The sequence below is a fragment of the Corvus moneduloides genome, chromosome 2 (assembly GCF_009650955.1).
Source record: "Corvus moneduloides isolate bCorMon1 chromosome 2, bCorMon1.pri, whole genome shotgun sequence".
Classification (NCBI taxonomy): Eukaryota; Metazoa; Chordata; class Aves; order Passeriformes; family Corvidae; genus Corvus; species Corvus moneduloides.
Genome location: NC_045477.1, coordinates 120026933 through 120047249, shown reverse-complemented (window position 1 = coordinate 120047249; position 20317 = coordinate 120026933). Strand labels below are relative to the sequence as shown.

The following is a 20317-nucleotide window of genomic DNA, read 5'->3' as shown; positions in this document are numbered from 1 at the left end:
AAATTCATCCTTACAGAATCTGCTGACTCTAAATAAAATTCTGTTCAACAGTAATTTTATCTACTTAGCCAACTTCTGCCAGCTACTTCTCCCTTTTTTCCCTGAGATTTTCAGCATGCTTTTTATCACTGAAAGTTCTACAGTATGCAACAACAAATCATTTGTGCCTTATAATTGCTTCAACTCTATTTTCCAAAGTTTCCTTTTATTCAAGTCTTTAATCTGGAGAGGAAATGAGGATCAGAAAGTGTGACGCAAACCCAAAGTTAGAATTTGGACAGATCCTATGCAAAATCAAGACAAAACTTGTTTCTGCCTGAAAGAATTGAGTGGAAAACACCTGGATGATGAGAATTTATGACAGCTAATAGTTTAAGGATCTAGGTTAAGAGCTGTATATACTTCCAGATCTAGGTTATGTTGCAGATCATCTGGTTTAAGATAAGCATGTCTACTTTCTCTAGAGTAAACAAAGAGATTTCAGAATATCTATCCAGCTTTTCCCAGACATTTAGCTTCTTTCCTTTAATCAAAGGAAATCCTTGGTGACTCTAGAATAAGCACTTGTGTCTCTATTCCAGGTGTCTGAAGTCAGACGAATTAAATCCCACTTAGAGTCTATGGATTACAGACAGAGAACAGCAATCACTCTCTTCTTCCACAGAGTAACCCCAGAGTCTCCTGTGTATGCTGGTTAAATCACATATTTTATTTTCCCCTTAGTGGTTTAAATAAAAGCAAAAAAATGAAACAAATATAGAGCTCTAACAGGCTTAAGAGTATGTTTCTCACAGTAAAATAAGAAAATCAAAAGATCAGTAACTGTCTGCCTCAGATGTTGGTCAGTTTCCAGTATTGATTATATTTCCAAGTAAATTGACTTGGGCTTTGGCCAAATACGAGATTATTTCCCTCTTCTCCGTCACTACTTTGCACCTCTTCATCTACCACCTATCCCAAACCCAGCTGTTTCACAGAAACATTTCCAGGCCAACCTGAATCTTAGCTGGGCTTTCAGCTTCTGGGTTTTTCTACATCCTTTGGAGAAGTCCAGAAATGTAGATGACAGTTTTCAGAGATACTTTCCAACAAAGGTACTCGGGGCTGGTTGTAGGGTTTGCACTATGAGATGATTCCTAATCATCACCCCTATTTCAGCATTGGGGTTGGCTTTGTGTTCTGGTTCCTCATCCAGCTCATCCAGTTTATCATGACAGCATCGTCTGGGATCTTTGCAGGAATATTCTCACTGCATTCATCTGGTTTGACAGTTCTGGAATTTCTTCTTCCAGACCTCAGACTCCTGGTCTTTTGGGACCTCAGTCAAGGTGGGTTTAAGGGACAAATCATCTCTTAGCAGAATCCTACAGCTAAGCAACAGTTTCATCAACCAATATTTCAAAACTGCTTGCAGGATTAAAGACCAGAGAATAAACTGGTTCTCCTTATCTGAAATCTAGGAGTTTAAATATGTACCTGTATGTTTTGCAAGCTTCTCATCATATTTGCCAATCTTTGGGTACTTGTGCTATAAAGTGAGGTGAAGAGCTGAGAAAATACAGACCAATAAAATCATTTGGGTGTCAATGAACAGTATGACATCACCCAGTCAGAAATAACACATATTAAAGTCTATTCTGACTTGTTGATTAGAAAAGTGTAGTCATTGTGGTTGTTGTTGCTGTTTGGGTTTTGCTGATCTGCTGGTGGGTCACTCACTAATAGGAGCAAATATATTAAACAGGATTTTCCTGCTGTTTCCAGCGAAGTGGGTCATTAATTTGTGCGTCACTCTATGCTTTCTCCACAGAAAGCCTGGAGATTAATGGAAAGGAGTCATGTGAGTAGAACTGCACTATATAAGGATAATAAATGGAGACCACTCTCCTTTCTTGGTGATTTTCCTTTTCAGAACACAGTCAGTTGGTTCTCGTCTTTCCTCCACTCGTGTGGAACTCACTTAAGATGTGAAATAAGATGACCTCATTCCCACTCTCTGATTTCCTGATAGTGAGAGCTAAAAGCAGGACTTGTTTGGGAGACTGGCATAGAACATGTTCAGATGGGAAAGACAAGCAGTCCTGCCAGCAGCCTAAGATGTCATATGAGTTTTATTGGAGAATTTTAACTAATGAGATATCTTGGTGTCAATTTAATGTGTCTCTTTTCCTCCATGAGGTGCATATTAACTCTACCACTGTCTGCTTTCACGTGTTGTATACATATTTTGACCAAATTTCCAGTTTTAGACTTCAATATAATTAAAGAACTGAGGTTGGAAGGTTCCTCTGGAGGTCAGCCAGTCCAACCCCCTTCTCAAAGCAAGTTTAATTGCATCAAGTTGCTCAGGGAGTGAAGTCTTGAAGATTTCCATGTGTGGAGATCCCACAGTCTGGGCCTCAGCTTCAGTATTTGACCAGGATGTCATGGTGATTTTTTCCCCCAGCTGAGCAGAATTTCCCATGTCAAAAATTCCCTGTCCTTGTGCATAGGCACTTTCTCATCCCTTCCTGCACCAGGAAATCCTGATCCTTACCCTTCTTTCTCCTGCCCTCAGCTCTCCTGCTTCTTTAGGAGATGTTTTTTACCTGCTCTGAGATCAAAGTTTCCCAGGCTGGCTGACCTGTGTGTCACAGTGACCTTTTCCAGACACTTTCTGCCATCTAAATTTTATTTAATCTAATCCCACTGATTCTTCCTTAAGCATTGTACTGACCTGAATGCAACAAGAGGTTGTTGGCGGTTTTCTTTTGGGAGGGTTTTTTTCTTTGTTGTTTTTTTTTTTTGTTATTTTTTCTTCAGAAAACCCCCAAATCTCTTTTTCTGTTGCACTTTCAAAAGCCCTGGCAATGCACATCTTACAGCCCAAGGCAGCAGGTGCTGGAGAAGCCAAATCCTACAAATCCAAAAAGTTGGACATAAATGTGGTAGGAAGTGGGGAGAAGCAAGAGTGGAGGCTATGAGTTAGCACAAAGGATAATTTTTCCAACTTAAATTCTGGCATGTTCTGTTTCCTTTATTTGAAGAATGAAAGACCCATGAAGTCTTATATTTCTGTATTTTCCCCTACCTTTTCAGAATAAAAAAGAGAAAGTTTTGTCTAATTATGCCTGCAGAATACTCCAGACACAACAATTAAATGGTGTGAAATTGGATCCTTGCTTGCCCTTTATCTTGGCCAGAGAATAGACTGCAATGGAGAATCTTTTCCATTTTTCACACATTAATCATATTTGTGGTTTGAAACATCCCAGGCAAATACTGTCCTTAGGCCTCAAAATACTTAAAGAGGAATTTCCCTTTGTTCTACACATGAGCAGCAGAAGTTTTAAAAGCTTCTGCCTTTGCAAAGCAAACTGAACAGTGCAAGAGGCAGCAAATCTTCATTTTATAGTGTCAGGGTTGTGTTTGTAATAAAAATATGCACAATACAACCAACAGAGTTAATTTTTTTTCCCTGTTGGTGACTTAAACACCAAAGCAGTGTTCTTGTGTAAAGGACTGTTCTTAACCTGTCTGAAGTATATTGTATTGGCTTGTTCTCAGCAATAAAATACAATCTGCAAAGAATGCAGCCTCCCCATCAGTTTAACTTTATCCCTGTCCTTTTCTCTTTCTTCTCACTGATGCCTGAAAACTGAGTTTGCCTTTCTGCTTGAATAGCAGACTTTTAACAAAGTTATTTTGCAGCCAGGGCTGTGACTGATGGATGAAGTTTTTAGGGCTCCATACCTGCAGCTACAGCGCTTGCTACTAATGGTGGCAGAAGGGACGATAAAGACACAGGTCTTTTATTTATTCTCCTCCTCACCCTAATTTAAGACCTATTCCTCTGTCAGCTACTTGTCTCTGCCAGCAGTGAATCAAACAAGAACTTCCCTGGATATATTAAGTGTATCTGCACAGCAGTGTTGGCATTTGAGCAGCTCTGCAGCAGGCTGGTTTCACTGCAAAGCAGCTCTGAATAAAACAGCTTTTTAGCTCACAATGCATTTCAGAATAAAAGATAACAAAGCATATTGTTAGAAATAAAGCTGAGGGAGTGTGTCCTATATTAAATATGTCCTGATGGCTTGCATTTGTTTAAAAATGTCCAACTTGGCTCCTGGAAACTGAGCCCCCGGTGTGATCTCTGCCTCCCTCAGCACATAGGGCTGATACAGAAGCTCTCTGCAAGCCACAGCTCCTGCTGATCTGCAGAACATTGGTACAAGAACTCATAGATCCATGTACATATTTACACACACACACACGTGTGGATATACCTATTTATACAAACACACACCTGCATGAAGGTAACAGCAGGATCATGGAATCACAGAAGCGTTTGGGCTGGAAGGGACATTAAAGGTCATCTGTCCTGGGGGCAGGGACACCTTTCAGAACTCTACATGTACACATCAGCAATTAATAAAAAGCACAAACACCTCCAAGTGACTCAGCCTGGAGCTAAGGTATAGTTCCATGATGGTTCATACATAACCCTGCATAATGAACACGGCAACAATACAGCAGTAAAACTCAGTTCAGGCCAAGAGCAGCAAAAAAAGCAACTGTTCTTGTCATTGTCCATCTCTGAGGTGCTCCAAAAGGTAACCACAAAATAGGAAGATTTGTATGTGAGAGATTCTCATGGTAAAGAAAAATATTTTTAGCTGAGGATGTTTATTTTCTTGGGGATGTGAATACAGGAAAAAAACGTCGCTAGCAAAGCCCCAGGAAGAAGCACTGCAGCTTTGTGCATGGAAAGTAGCTGGAGAAGGCAGCAGCACCATCTGGTGTTCTCTCCAAGCCCCCAGAGAAGTGCCTGGTCCCCACTCACAGCTGTCCTTTAAACTCTGACCTCTTTAACTCACTGAGTGCCATAGAAATGTTTGAATTGTGATGGGAAAGCTCCAGCTAGTTTACACTTAGAGGTGTGCTGAAGATAGGGTTTTTTTGCTACAATTATGAAATTAATGGACTTAGGAGACAGTAATCCCGAAACATAAATCATAGAATCATACAATGGTTTGGGTTGGAAGGGACCTAAAAGATCACCTCGTTCCAACCCTCTCCCATAGGGGGGGGAAATTTCCACAAGCCTGATGCACTTTTGGAAATTTCTGGAACAATATTTTCCTTGCCTATTAAACCAAGATTGCATTTTGTACCCTTGGTGGGAAGTCCTGCTTAAAACCAAAATGCAAACCTTGGATAAAACCTAAATCCAAACCTCAGATCTAGAACAAGTAAGTATTTTTTTCAATCCAAATGAAAATAAATATGCCTCGGTATTTCGAGAGAGCAATTGGCCCTTGTGTTTAAAGATTCCTGAATTTCTTTGTGATTTAGAAAGGAAGAAAGATAACCTGACAGTCAATTCAAATTTCCTCCTGTCATTTTCTCAGCAAGTAATAGCATGTAGAGCTAGAGTGGACAAATACTCCAGGCATAAATAAGCCTATTCACAAGCAAATATGCTTGTTTATAAGTTGTTATGCTCCTTCACACATGAATACTGAAGCCAAAAAGGCAGGAACTTAGATGAAAACAGGGTATATAAATACATGCCTCCAGCTGCAACAGGGCTCGTGCAGCTGGTCCTGGAAAATGTAACTTGGTACATTCTAAACTAACCAAACCTTGAAAAATACTCCACTTCAGCTGCATATTTTGAAATTATTTGTGAGTTAGTGCCCTGCAATAGGTTTTAAACAAAAAATTTGATGGGTGGAATAAACCAAACTCAACCCTCACTTCTCTCTGTAGCTCCAGGACCTCCCTTTGGCCTTGCTCAGGGTAAGCAAAGGGCAGGAGAGGAAGTGGCAGGGAGAGCATCAAGGATGGGTGTCTGCAAATCCTCTGTGTCAGCCCTACACAGAGGCTGTGGGACTTACTGTGGGGTAGGGCTGTGAGCAGAACACGGTGTATTTCCGGATAATGCCGTTCAGCTTCAGGGGAGGCAGCCAGGAGACAAAAACCGTGGAGGCTGAAGCAGCAGCTGCTTTAACTCCAGCGGGAGGACCTGGAACTGGAAAAGCAAAGTGTGTTAGAGTGGCCCAAGGCAGATATGCAATCACCCCAGTGTAATAGAGCAGCTAAGAGGAAAAGAGGAGCGTGCTGCTTTGGTGGCTGTGTCCCCATGGCCTGAGATGGACGCTATGTGTCAGGGAGCAGCCTCCACACTGCCCATGCCAGGGAGAAGGTTTGCGGAGTGTGACCCCATCCTTAAGAGGGAAGAGGATCCTCTTCAGAGGGTCTCAAAGCAGAACCTGCCACTGATGGTTAAACTACTGTGAAGTATCCCCTCCAGCCTGCATAAAATCATAGAATGAACCTGAGAACGGTTTGGGTTGGAAGGGAACTTAAATACCGTCCAATCCCCACCCCCAGCATGTGCAGGGACACCTTCCACAAGACCAGGTTGCTCAGAGCTCCATCCAACCTGGTCTTGGACACTTCCAGGGATGGGGCATCCACTGAGAAACTTGTGCCAGGGCCTCATGACCCTCACAGTAAAAAATTTCTTCCCTAGATCTAACCTAAATTTCCCCTTTCAGTTGGAATCCAAATGCACACGTGAAAATATTTAGTCTGTGGTCACTGAAATTGCCAAACAACACATTATTATAAATTACCAGCTTTGAACAGACAACCCATGCCAAACTGTTATAAATAATACATGCGTGGACACTTTAATGGACATCCAGAGCAGAGCTGTGAATTTAATGAAGTGGAGTGTAAACGAGCACTGCCTGATGTGACCCACGGCCAGCAAGCGCCACGATGTGTGAGCAGACATCTGCCCACACAGAAGCTCTGTCCCTCACCCTGCCCTTCACAGCTCAGACCTCTCTCTGGCCCTGCAATATGAACACATAGCTATTTCTCTAATTACAGCAGCTATCTATATAAGCCATCAAAAATTATCACAGAGAAAGAGCTAAAACCCCCCCAAACCTCCTATCAAAAGCCACGTGGAAAAAGCTTCAGCTCAGAAATACCAAAATCTTGCTGTGTAATCTCAACTACATCCCTTTGCAGCCTTGCATTTTGGGAAAGGTTTTAATTTCATGAGCATATGTTGTTTTTCAAACACACATTACACTGTACAGTGTTCTCCAACTTTGGAAACACTCTTTCACTAATGTGCAAAATTGCTAGATTTTTTTTTTTCCCTGCATGCTGGAATATCACATTACACACAAGCTTGTACTTAAACAAAACAAGGGCTTCATTTAACATCAGAATAAATGGGTTTAAAATTTCCTGAAAAACACAACTTTTGTCAAAATATTTAAAAATATTTTAAAACCCAGGAAAATAAATGATTTGAAAGATATTTTAGCACTGCATGTGGTCAATATTCAAGTCAAATTATTAAAATAGATATGTTGTATTGATAATTGCTGCATAGGTTATGAAAGACAAAATGAAACTGTTCTCTGGACTCTTCTCTACAGAACTACTGCTTCATGAGAAATCTGATATTTTTGTCTGATTTCAAGTAAAACTACCAAAATGTTAAAATTTCCAGTGAAATTACCATTGCAATGCCTGATCAGCTTTATTTTCACAGAAAACAGTTACTGTGCAGTTCAGATGCAAAGTCCCTTGTCCAGCAAGCTGATATTCATATATAAATTCTGAATCTTTGTTGTGCCTCAATTAAGCAAGCAGAAATTTTGGTGCTACAGAACTTTGCCCATAAAGAGAAGCCAGCCAGCCAGCCTGGGATCTAAATTTGCTCAGCTTTGTGTAAAAAAAATGTGAGGTGACCCTCAATTTTATATCTGCATAGGTGCTTCTGGAAGACGTGAGAAAACTGACAGGCACCACTCAGTGCAACGTCTCTGGATGTGCATTTTCTATTTATAGTGTGCTGAGAGAGCTAATTAGGCAGCAAGTGAGAACGTCATGATGATAATGGCATGCAAACCCGGCCCCTCGCTGCAAAGGGGCTAATTCAGTTAGCAGCTCTATCCAATGCAGAGTAAATATTGATGCTTGACAGCATCCAACTTGTTATTTATACCCAGCTCATTAGAAATGCTATTTGCTCCTGCTGCTGAAGAGTGAAAGCTGGCTCTCCAGGGTAATTACCTAACCCACAGGAGGATTCCTTTATGGATAGCAATGTTTTCTGGAAATCACTGCAAATAGATGGATGAGGTTAATGCAATTTATTGTTAAATTAGGGTGTGATCTATAGGGACAGGTTCTGATGGTAATTGGTCGTGGCTGTCGACTGTTGAGGGATTAACTCAGAATCCATCTGGCATTTTCCAGTCATTGGGCCTATGTGGGAAACATTCCTTGTCATTGCTGTGTCGCTGTCTGGTGTGAGACCAGCAGAAAGAGGGGCCAGAGAGAAAGTCAGGAAGAGATATAAAAATGAAATTTCCAACCGAAGGACCCCTCCATCTCCTTGGGTTGGAACCAGGCAGCAGTTTTACAGTGGTGCAAAAATTATTCTGAAAATTCATTTATTGGTCCTCTTTTTGCTGCACTGCTTGGTTGTGCACATGAAAGCTGTGTGTCCTTCCACTGTGGGTGTGGAAGTGTTTATATTTCCTCAGCCAGAATCCTGCAGAATCTCATCTGTTGCCTTACAGACCACCACTGTCCTCTATCCAGAGGGTAAAGTCACTGGTTAAACCCATCCCCTGGACCTCATATGAGTTATCTCAGCATTAATTGAAACATTTCTTACTAGACTGGGTTCCTTGAGCATCTGAAGGAGTTGTGGTTGGGGAATGTGGTGCCTGTCTTATCCTGGAGAGGAAAACCCTGAGTCTTGCCAAGCAAACTTAAGGTATTTCCCTCACTGCCATTGCATCCCCAGACTTACAGGCTTCAGTCATTATAAACCAGCAGTATCAGGAGACCTGAGCTGTCTTACTGAATTCTCCATGGACCTTTATTTTCAGGACACTGATTCCCACAGAAAGACAAACTAAATGTGCACAATGCCATTGATCCTTTTTTTTTTTTTTCCCATGGTCACCAGGGGTAAAATTACGGTGAGAAGCCAGAGGACAGCCTGGGCTGAGCACAGAGAAGCTGAGGACTGCTTCTAAACAACTTTGCAGCCTTCCAGGGAGCAGATGTGGAAAATTTAAGATCAAAGATGGCCTCATTCTCCAGCTAGCAAGGCTTTGAAAAACATGGAAATAGCATCCTGCTTTCATGTGGAGGAGAACACTTTGTATTCCTGACAGTGCAAGTGAAATGCTAAAGCAGAGCAGGCAATTATCCTGATACGACAGGGCTGGGAAACAGCATTTAGATGTGCCAGATAATGGGGAGGAGCTCCAGGAATTTTCTCATTCTCCTCTTCATAAACAGAGAGATTATCACCATTTTTCTTCACAGTACTGAGCATCAAGGAGGCAAATGCACAGATTGTGGTGCATTTAAGAGTGATATCACCCATAAATCAGAAATCTGAGCCCTGTTCTGTAAGAGGCATTTAATTCTGCCCACCACAGGACCACTCCATTGCTGGTTGCACTTAGAAAAATCAAAATAAAATCAACTCCTGACTGCTGCTTGTTTGTTCATGTAGATATCCCACCTCCAATGTACATCTATGCCAGCCAAAACACATCCACATGTGAATTTACTCTGAACTGGCCTCATACTAAGCACATGATTTCTATCAAATCCTGCCAGTTTCCCAAGGGGAACATTTATTATTCTGCGCCTTTTGCTTCATAGTCAAGAAGATAAAATTGGAGATCTTTGACTCTAGGAAAAAAAAAAAGCATTAAGGGGTCATCAAGGACAATTTTCCATCACAGAGCCCAGTCACCATCATCAGCTGAACAAGTCCAAGCAGAGCTCTGCTCCAAGGAGTACTGAACATGAACCTGATTGGATTTATGCTTAATCATTTTGGAATAAATGCAAAGCTTGTCAGATGCTGTCTGTGCCTCTCATGCCAATGGCCAGGAAGCCTGGTGTCCAGGGAGAGAAAGGAGAGGAGGAAAATCTCTCTGGATTCAGGCAGAATGGGGCTGGCAGAGGGATTTGCTGCTATTTTTCCTTCCTCCTTGCTGCAGCTTTTCCCTGGCTCTGAATGCCAGAAAGCTGGAAGCACAGCACTGCTGCAAAGCCTGTGGCACACAAACAGCTTGCTGTGCACAGGAATGCATTTTCTCCCAAAAAAAAAAGAAAAAAGATACAAGAGAGAAATGTGCATCTAAATGTGTCACAGAGAGCCCAGATGCCACCTCTGACAGACCCAGACCAAATTCCCAACTACAGGAAGCTTTCCTGGGATGGGGGCTCTGGGCTCTGTGTCATCCCATGGTCTGCTCAAGGTCAGGGCACTGCTGCCAGCCAAGGTGCTGTGTCATGTTTCAGGCTTGTTCAGGCAGCAAATTCCTTGTTTCAGCTGTGGTTTTCTCATATTGCATTTGCAGCACAGGAGCAGAGAGGAAATTTGTCACGCACACTCCCTCTTGCTACAAAATGGAGAAGCTTTTCAAACTGCATTTTGATCTCAGTGGGGAAAAGAACTGGAAGAGCTACTTTAATTTATAATGGTTTATTAAATCAAGTCTCTGGGTGAAGAGGATGAGCAGCTTATTAGAAACTGTAAAGTGGAAAAGGAAAGGGACAAAACCACAATGAGTTTTTAAAAATTGGACTTTTCTGCTTGGCTTGTTTTTCTACCAGGAGGAACTCCTAAAGGAGCAGCATCTTTTTCTGAAGTCAGCTTTCAGAAAGGGGGGGGGGGAGGTAGATAAAACCCACAAACATGATCACATTGAAAGGAAAGCTCATTTCTTGAAAGCTCATTTCCTATTACTTGCTCGAGTTGCTCCCATTTCCTTCGCTGATCAGCAGCAGTGTCTGACCTCTGGTGTCTAAAATCAGTATCAAACATTACAAGAAATCAAAGCATCAACTCATTCCATCCATGATGAGTGCTTCCCTCCCTGGGTTACCCTTATTTTGCCCCACTGGAGATTTCAAGCCTGCTAAAGAAGTTTTGGGCTGATGTCTTTAGCTGAACACCAACAGAGAAGTCACAGGAGGCCACAGCTGGCTTTTCCAGCAGCAGTGGAAAATGCTGCACCATTGATTTTACAAAGAAAAGTTTCCTCTCATGTAAAAAATAATGAAAAAAAGGGAATGGAATTAATGATGTGATTTGGCCTCATAGCAATAATGATGTGGAGGGTTTGGCAGCCACTGAAAAATATCCCAGATTTACAGATTTTATTAGAGGAGGGTGGAATATCTTGTGTCATAATTTTAGCCAGATAAGGTCTGGGAGCAGAGAAAGAAGGTTTCCAGTTCTAGGCTCTGTTAAGATTCCCATTAATTTACTTCACATGCCAAGAGAGTGCTTAAACTCACTTCAGGGCAGGATCTTTTAGGTGCACTGGAACTGGTCCAACTGAATAATCCTCTACAGGACACTTTTCCTTAGAAAATTACAGTAGAAATATCCCTTCTTCTGAGGAACGAGACACCTGTTTGGTGCATGGAGTTTGGCAATGTGAATGCTCTTTCCCTCTTTAACTTCCACACCCTTCAGGAGGTTTAGATCCAGGATTTTGGGTTTGGCTTATGCTTAACTGCAGGTCTCTGTATATTCCACTCAAGACTGTTCCTGCCCTTAATAAAAAGTTGTGAAGCTGAAGATGAACATGAAATCACTGTATTTTCTGGAACACCTTTCCATTTAGTTTTCTGGACAAAAGATTTAATGAATGGAACCAGTGTGAGGCATGAGGAAATCTCTGAAAAGGTTAGTCAGGCTGCCTCAGGGCAAGTTATTGCCGAGCTGCCAGGAGGATTAAAGATGAGAGATGAGCCTTTGCACAGCTGCCAAACACAGTCTGAGGCAATGTACTCCCCTCATCAGGGCCTGTCTGATTCCAGAGATGGAGAGAGCAAAAGAGCCACCACCAAGAATTAAGGATGAGCAAATGAGGAAGAGATAGGCTAAGGGAAAAAAAACAAAAAAACAAAAAAAGAAAAGAAGAAATATTTGAGGCTTCTGACATGAACCAGATGTCCCCAAGACCAGCCTGTCCCCAAGCTCCTGGAGCAATGTGGGACATTACCCCTGGCTCCTGGTGGTGTAAATCCCACTTCAAAGGCTCAGGGCTGAGAGCCTTTGTGTTCAGAGAGAGTTCAGGGAAGGTTTGCTATGCTGGGATCTACTTGACAAAAAGTAACTTGAAAATGCAGCATGTGTTTGACAGTTCTCTTACATTTTAGATTTTTTCATGGAAATAAAACCCTCTACTTCCAAGCACTGGGTGTCCCAAGAGCATCTGACTCAGGACTTGGGTGCTTCAAAGTAGTTACTAAAGGACTTTAGGCTGGGATCAGAACATTCAGTGTTTGAGACACTCAAGTCTAGAGCTCAGCAATTTTCATTTACTGCATCCCCTGCATACAACCACAGCTGGGGGCACATGACCTTAGAATGCATGTAAATTTTAGAATGAGCCCCTTAATACTTTATTGGAAAAAAACTGGTAACTTTCATCAAGTAATCTTTTATTGGCAAAAAACTACCAAAAGTTCATCAAGCCAGTTAATCTACTGAACATGATCCCTTGTCACTTTTGTAAATCTCATTACAAATAAAAAAGTTGGCAAATATATTCATTCATTCACAAGTGACGAATAAAGTGGATAAATAAGAATAAAAAATCCATTGACTAATTTCCTTGAAAACATATTGCATAACTCATAGGAGAATTTACCAATCAAACATTATTCAAGTAACCTCAATTGATAGGACTGTGGGCACTTTCATCTGTGCCACGAAAATTCTTGATCCAGATTTCCAAAAGCATTTAGGGGATCCAAAAATATGTATGTACATCTCATAGTGTTTTCAAGGCATTAAAAAGGTTAGGGACAAAACCTCCCCTGAATTTGAAATTCTAGTCCTTCAGAAATAGATCAGTGCATGGCATCCTACGGAGCGACCTGAATTGATTATAATAGTTACAATTACAAGAAAGCGATTATGGAATCTCACGTGTCTGTACCTGTGTATGATTAAAAGTTTCTTTAACTTTCAGCATTAGGAATTGAATTTTCCATGCTTTGGTCTAGGAACAAAGGTAAGACATTTTTGCTCTTTATTTTGCTTTTGAGAGAAGGTGTATTTGGAGGACTTTTATATATATATACTGAGAAAATATTCTTAGTGGGATATAAGTTATATAAATAGTCCCAGAATTGTCTCTCCTCACTTCTTCATTTTCACAGAATCACCAAGTGGCCTGGATAGGAAGGGACCTTAAAGATTATCTGTTCCATCCTCCTGCCATGGGCAGGGACACCTCCCACTGTCCCAGGCTGCTCCAAGCCCCAATGTCCAGCCTGGCCTTGGGCACTGCCAGGGATCCAGGGGCAGCCCCAGCTGCTCTGGGCACCCTGTGCCAGGGCCTGCCCACCCTGCCAGGGAACAATTCCTGCCCAATCTCCCATCCAGCCCTGCTCTCTGGCACTGGGAAGCCATTCCCTGGCTCCTGGCCCTCCATGCCTTGGGAATTGTCTCTCTCCAGGTTTCCTGCAGCTCCTTCAGGCCCTGCAAGGCCACACTGAGCTCAGCCCAAAGCTTCTCCTCTCCAGGCTGAACAATCCCAGCTCTCGCAGCCTTTCCTCCCAGCAGAGCTGCTCCATCCCTCTGCTCATCCTGGTGCCTCCTCTGGCCTCTCTCCAGCAGCTCCACGTCCTCCCTGTGCTGGGCCCCAGGGCTGGGTTCTCAATCTCTGCGTGTCTGTGTACAGTATCTGCCTGAGACATATGAACATCTCCTGGAAGTGAGAATGGAAAATGCTTTTACTCCTTACCATCCTCTTTAGTGCGGGTGAAGATCTGCTCGCTCCTCACTCCATCCCCAGCTCGGGTAAAAGCCAGCACCTGGATGCTGTAGTTGGTATATTTTTCCAGGCCATCCAGCTCCAGGGATGGCTGGGTAGTAGTGACATTCTTTATCTCTCCCAGCTCTATAAAATAAAATAAAAAGGAAGTGGAGTTATTGCCAAGTGCACTCTTCTCCCAGGTGTTGATACCTGCAGTGGAAATATTGGGTGTATCAGACAAGTAACACTTCATTATTACAGAACAGCAATGAATTATAATGAATTAAAATGGATTCATTTATGTCCTGACTTCTTACCACTTGAAGAAGACCCACTTTTCATTTTCAAACTCTTTTTTTTTGTTGCAATTTTTTAAAAAATATGATGAAGAGAATTGAAGAAATTCTACAAGCAATGAGATTTTTCATAAAGAGCAGATAACAAGAGGAGATTATTGCGAAACATCCCCTAGAGAAAAAAAATGAGAACGTCGGTTATCTTCATAAAGATTTTCTGGTTATGAGAAAGACCATTTCTCATAAGGAAAATGAAGAAAAAGTCCCCTTTATTTTAAAATATGCAGCAAGTGCTGCTGCAAAACACTTGACAACAGCAATACTGGCTAACAATAGATCTGAACAGTAAAATCAGATTTACTTGCAGGAAGATGATGCATTTCATAGGATTCTTTTTTTTGCAGCAAGCTAAGAAGTACAACCCATATGGCAAAAAACCTTTAAACATATTTAGGGCAGCAAATAAAGCTGAATAAATGAAGAAAATCCAGTTTTAAGCATGGCGTCACTGTAAACATTTAATTTTATACCCTACATGTCTACATTTTTCTGTTTGCTTCTCATGCATTTTTCATCTGTATTTTTAAAGAAATTGGTGGTGATTTCCAAATATTTTTGAGTCTACCACTACCAGCAGTGACAATGGGCCTCTGGGTTACATTTCCACTCTGAATTCCCCTGTCCACACTAACAGAGGCCAGGATTTGCACAATTGCAGGTTAGACTGAACTGTGGTTCTGGTGGATGAAAGAAAAAGAAGGGAGAGAGCTGTGAAAAATCCACAGGGCAAGTAGGAATAAAGTCACATGCATCTCAAACCTACTAATTTGTTTAATTTACAAGAAAGGGCCATACGTGCAATTATCATCACACAATAAATTAAGATTAGTAAGGCATCACATTTCTCCTTTGATCCTTTCACTCAGTCTCTGCTCTGGAGCCTATTTCCCCAGGAATTATGCTAAGAGTACAAAACAACAGAAGAGACTGGCATAGAAATAATGAGATTTTCCTGAAAACATTTCCTTCTTTTGCCCTCAGCTATGGAGATGAAAAGTGTCCTATCAAAAAATAAGCAATAGTGTATCGAGTAGGCAAAGAGATAACCAACCAAATAAGAGTGAAAACCAGGTTTGGGTTGGTTTTTTCTAGATCCATGTCACCATTCTTATAAAAAAACCCCAATTTTGGACTCTGCAACTGAGGTGAAATTTGCTCAGGTGATGTTGGGTACCACGGGAGTGTTGCAAACCCATGGTGGGAGCCTTCCCTGAGGTTCCTCCAGGCAGTTTTGCTGCTCTGTTAAATTACGAAAAATTATTGCTTCCTCACAGGTAGACAAAGTTTTCTCTAAACCAAAGAGAAAGGGAGTAAAATGCCTTCACAGCAGAGAGAAAATTATATAAAGGCCACATACAGCTTTTTACTTGGTAATGGATTGGTTCCTCTCACCTCCATCCAAGAGGTTGGCCCAGTAGATAACCCTGAATCCCTGCAGGATCCCATTCAGGGTTTCCTTTGCCAGCGTTGACCAGGAAATGGAGATGGTTTCTGGGGACGTGGCAGTGGCTTGCACATTCCCTGGAGGGCAACTGGGCACTGGAATAAGAGATTCACCATTTTAATACACTGGATACAACTCAATATTCATCTTTTAGCTACCCTTTATTTTCACTGCTATCCCACCACTCAATATTTAATAGCCATTACACACTTCTAACAATGCAAAACCTTTATTCTTGCTATAATCCACGTTTCTGCAAGTGCAGCTGTTTTCCCTGGAATGACTTTTGATGTACTATTTCCCCACTTGATGACTTGTCTTTTAAAAGGCTTTTTGTTGCTTCTTTTGAAAGATAAACGTGGAACTGAAATGTGCAGAACATTCTGTAAGTAATTTACACATATTTTTTAAAGTTTACAGCCAAATTTGTATCTTTGTGGACAATTCTAACGTCCTTCTAAATTTGGTGGAGGGAGAAAGAAAGTGAGCACTTCTTTAAAAAACATAGCAAAAATGGTCATAAAATATTTTAATGGACATTTGGAAAAACTGGAAAAAGTCAACCAAATCTAAGGCATTTTCTGTTGGCCATTTATTGTCAAAGCAATACAGCAGAATTAGTAACTGGCATTGCTTTTAAAGCTTGTGGCATCTTTAACTCTAAGAGGGACCCAAAACTGAGTGACAACCAAAAAAAATTCCAGGAACATCAAGGAAGCTGGATTCTGAGGAAAAAAAAAAATCCCATTTTTATAATATAAAATATATGCCTGTGTGAGCATACTTCCTTGTGAGGTCTGGCAGTGAGCTATGCCTAGAAATGTTTAGAGTAAATAACACCCATCAGCCTTTCACGAAAAGCCTGCCTCAAAATCTGTGCCTCTTGAGGATTTTAGATGTCTGATATTCCATTTTGTCCATTGAAAAGTCACATTCCAAGCTGGCACTGGTTTCAGGATATTGGTGTTGCTTTACAGTAGCTGAAAATCTTGCACTGCCTTTAGGATTATTATCTGCTGTTATACTCCTCTAAAATACAGAACCCTTTTTTTTTGGTCTGGGATCATTCTCTTTTTCCACTAGAGGACTCCCTCTCATTGTTTGAGAAGTACTTTTTATGCAGTTTGAAAAAAAAAGATCTATATTGTTCCTTGGATTAGACAGGGTGAATTTTGCCTGAAATAGGAATGATTTTTCTGTCAGTGGTCTGGATAGCCTTAGTTAAACACACATCTCTTTTAATACTGACAAGACTGTGCAGTGCAAGAGCTCTGCTTACACAGCAGATTCATCAGAAAACAAAAGAAATCCAACAAAAATAACAATATTGCTTCACCTTTCAGAGGTTCACTTCTCAAAACTATGATGAGATGACTCTGGAGCAATGATGAGATCACAAAATTTGCAAATATGTGAACACCAAAGCATTTGGCTTCTTAATGAAAGTTTTGGTCTCAGTCAACGTCATTCACAGCAGGATATATCACATTAGTACAGTTTTTATTTACCTGGCAAAATAAATTCACTCTTGCAATGAAAATCAGACAAGCTCCAGGACCAGACTCTTCTCTTGCACCTTTCTATCTAATGTTTGGTCTTTTATCATCCCTACTTTGATCATCACCAATCAAACAACAAATGCAACAAGGTAAAAAGACAGAAAATAGTAATAATAATAATAATAATAATAATAATGATGTGTCCCATGAGAGTTGTTTGCCAAGGACCTACCGTCCTCAAGAGTTGTGGTGATGATTTCCTGAGAAGAAGGTCCGATGCCAGCCCGGTTACAGGCCTGCACCACCATGCCATACTGGGTGAACTTTTTCAGGTTATTCAGTGTATAAACCTCACTGTCCCCGGTGGTGTCGATGCTGATGATGTTGAACTGGAAGTTCCCCCCCGCGCTGTACTCCCGATAACCTATCTGGTACCCACGGATAATTCCATTCTGCAAATGCTTCTTTGGAGCCTAAACAGAAAATGGAAAGTTACACATTGAGTGCACACATCCAAAGTTATGCTGTTCCCCCTAAAATTTTTGAAAAATGGACAAGTTTAACCTTTTTTTTTCTTACTGAATGCAAATCTATTTCTAGGTAAAAATTCAAAAATACTCCCTGCACATGAAGAAGCTGCTTTTATCAATGATATAAATTTCAGGTGTGATTCTTTCAAATCTGTGCTAAAAGACCTTTAAATGGTTCATGCACAAAAAATCCGATTAAGAGACACTCTTGAGTTTGAATTTATGATGTTTTGTTCTCTTATCAGGTGAATCAATCCAAGCTGAGTTGATAAGGGTATATTTGCATTCCAGGCCACCATTCACTACTAATTGTGTTTTTGTCAGGAGCCCCCACCATTCACTGAACCTTTAGGAGGGCATTTATTGATCTGTGCAAGGCAGTCACGGGAGTTTATTCAGTCCCACGTATTAGGAAAATTTTATGCTGTGCTTTGAAATGTGCTTCTGTTCATTCAGTGTGTAGTGGAGAAAGATGATTAGATAACGAGTGCTGGAGGCAACAATGATTTGGAAAGCAGGGATTTGCATACTGAATAGCTGCAATATAGCTGGCATTCAGGGATATGGACAGCACAAAATGGTTGGGCCATAATTATGTGCCACATTTCTCAGTCACAGTGGAGGATTCCCTGGTCCTGACTAGTGGAAATCATTTGTGTGCTCTGCAATATAAAAGGTGATCTAGTGCAAAGCAGGGGTTTTCAGCTCAGGGAAAAAGCTTGTTATTGACAACAATACCTATTAAAATTCTATTTAAATAATATTGGACTAATTTCAATATATGATAATGTTCCTGATTTTCTATGTATACGAGGCATAATTAGTATAAGCATTTTAAGGTACAGTTTGTAATACAGGAGCAAAAAACTCTTTCCAATCCTCCAAACCTCTTTCATATTCCCAACAGATGCCCACAAGCTCATCTATCCCACTGCCCCATAAAAAGGTCTTTGTGACACAGTTTATCTGCAAAGGGTTGGACTGGCAGAGGCAGCAACTTAGTCTACTCCCATTAAATCTCCTGAGGAACAGATTCTCAAGAAAAACTCATTTCTGCCACAGGACCTGCCTGTTTTGGGGAGTTTATAGTCCACTGGCCAAAAGTCTCACTGGAGATAATAAAACCAGGGCGGGATTTGCCTTCATCCACTATCCTTGAATCATTTCTCTGCAAAAGCCAGCACCCTTTCAAATTTAAAATGTGTGTCACTGTATGGAACTGACTGATTGAATGATCTCTTCAGATGGTTTTTTTTCTCCGTCCTGCCTTGAGAAACAGACATAGAACTCAAAGTGAGGATACAATGCCTGTAGGAACCCAGAGTGCAGAGAATGTTTCTCTGCCTGTTTTGAAGGGTTCTACCCCCTGGACAACACTGTTTTTGACCTTCATCCTTGGAGAAAATGCCTACCCTCTGGGAAGAATTAGAATCTACACTGGTGTGAACTAGGTGATAGAATACTAGGTAAGATTGTCACAGGGTAAAAAATTTACAAGATTTGAGTTTGTTAATATAGTAAATAGATAAAAGCAAAAAACTTCAAAATGGAGGATTGTTGTTGTTCTCCAGACCTTCTTCTTCATCTATTACTCCATATTCTGCAGTAGAAGCAGTTTGGAATGACTGGATAAAGAATTCCGCAGTTCCTGTCTATGTGACTAGATGATTTCTTATACATTGGTGGAAATGTAAAAATAATGTACACTTTTAGTGCCCATTGGTTAATTTACCTTTAAAAGACTGTGTAAATCTTGATAATTGGGCATTGTCCTGCATTCTCTGCTCTGTGCTATGTCTGGGTCACGTTAACTGGCTCTATTTCTCTGATAAGATTTCATAAACAACTATCTGAAAGCACAGAAGGCTGATAGCACCGTTCATGTATTGAACTCCTGGGAAAGACTCTCAAATTCTCCCCCAGCAGGGGAGGCGTAGTCAGGGCACGGTCAGTGTCAAATGCCCATTGTATTACTTGGATCAGATGTAGCTGACCAAATCACCAGATTCAGTTCTTGAGATCCTTGTAAGTCACACTGCAGGGATAAGGATGGGGTTTTGGGAATCTAAGAGTATAATTGTTTCCTGTTTGAATATTTCTCTGGTTCTTTTTGTCAAACCCTCCCTAACTTCTTTAGAAACACAGAGGTTGTTTTAATATCAGAGCTCTTTGTGTGTAACTTATTCTGGACAATTCCATGGCTTTGTGATCTTTAAATGTTTGGAGAAGGAGGTATTTTTAGGTGGGTCTGTGGGGTGGAAACTAAGGTCAGATTTTTGTCTTTGACTTCAGATATCTTCATAGAATCACTGAATGGCTTGGGTGGGAAGGGACCTTAAAGCCCACCCAGTGCCACCCCTGCCATGGCAGGGACACCTTCCACTGTCCCAGGCTGCTCCAAGCCCCAATGTCCAACCTGGCCTTGGGCACTGCCAGGGATCCAGGGGCAGCCCCAGCTGCTCTGGGCACCCTGTGCCAGGGCCTGCCCACCCTCCCAGGGAACAATTCCTGCCCAATCTCCCATCCAGCCCTGCCCTCTGGCACTGGGAAGCCATTCCCTGGCTCCTGGCCCTTCAGCCCTTGGGAATTGTCTCTCCCCAGCTTTCCTGCAGCTCCTTCAGGCCCTGCAAGGCCACACTGAGCTCAGCCCAAAGCTTCT

The 20317-nt window shown here is 41.4% G+C and overlaps 1 protein-coding gene across 2 annotated transcripts in view; it reads right to left on the bottom strand.

The window, feature by feature from the left end:
- The window catches only part of DSCAM (DS cell adhesion molecule), a 439089-nt gene that overhangs the window by 66714 nt on the left and 352058 nt on the right, over positions 1-20317 (bottom strand). For both annotated transcript variants that reach the window (XM_032101087.1, XM_032101088.1), the window contains exons 17-20: positions 17361-17601; positions 15578-15724; positions 13818-13973; positions 5880-6013 (exon numbers count right to left, since the gene is read on the bottom strand). In XM_032101087.1, coding sequence (XP_031956978.1) covers positions 5880-6013; positions 13818-13973; positions 15578-15724; positions 17361-17601 — 678 coding nt within the window. The remainder of the gene's footprint in view (positions 1-5879; positions 6014-13817; positions 13974-15577; positions 15725-17360; positions 17602-20317) is intronic.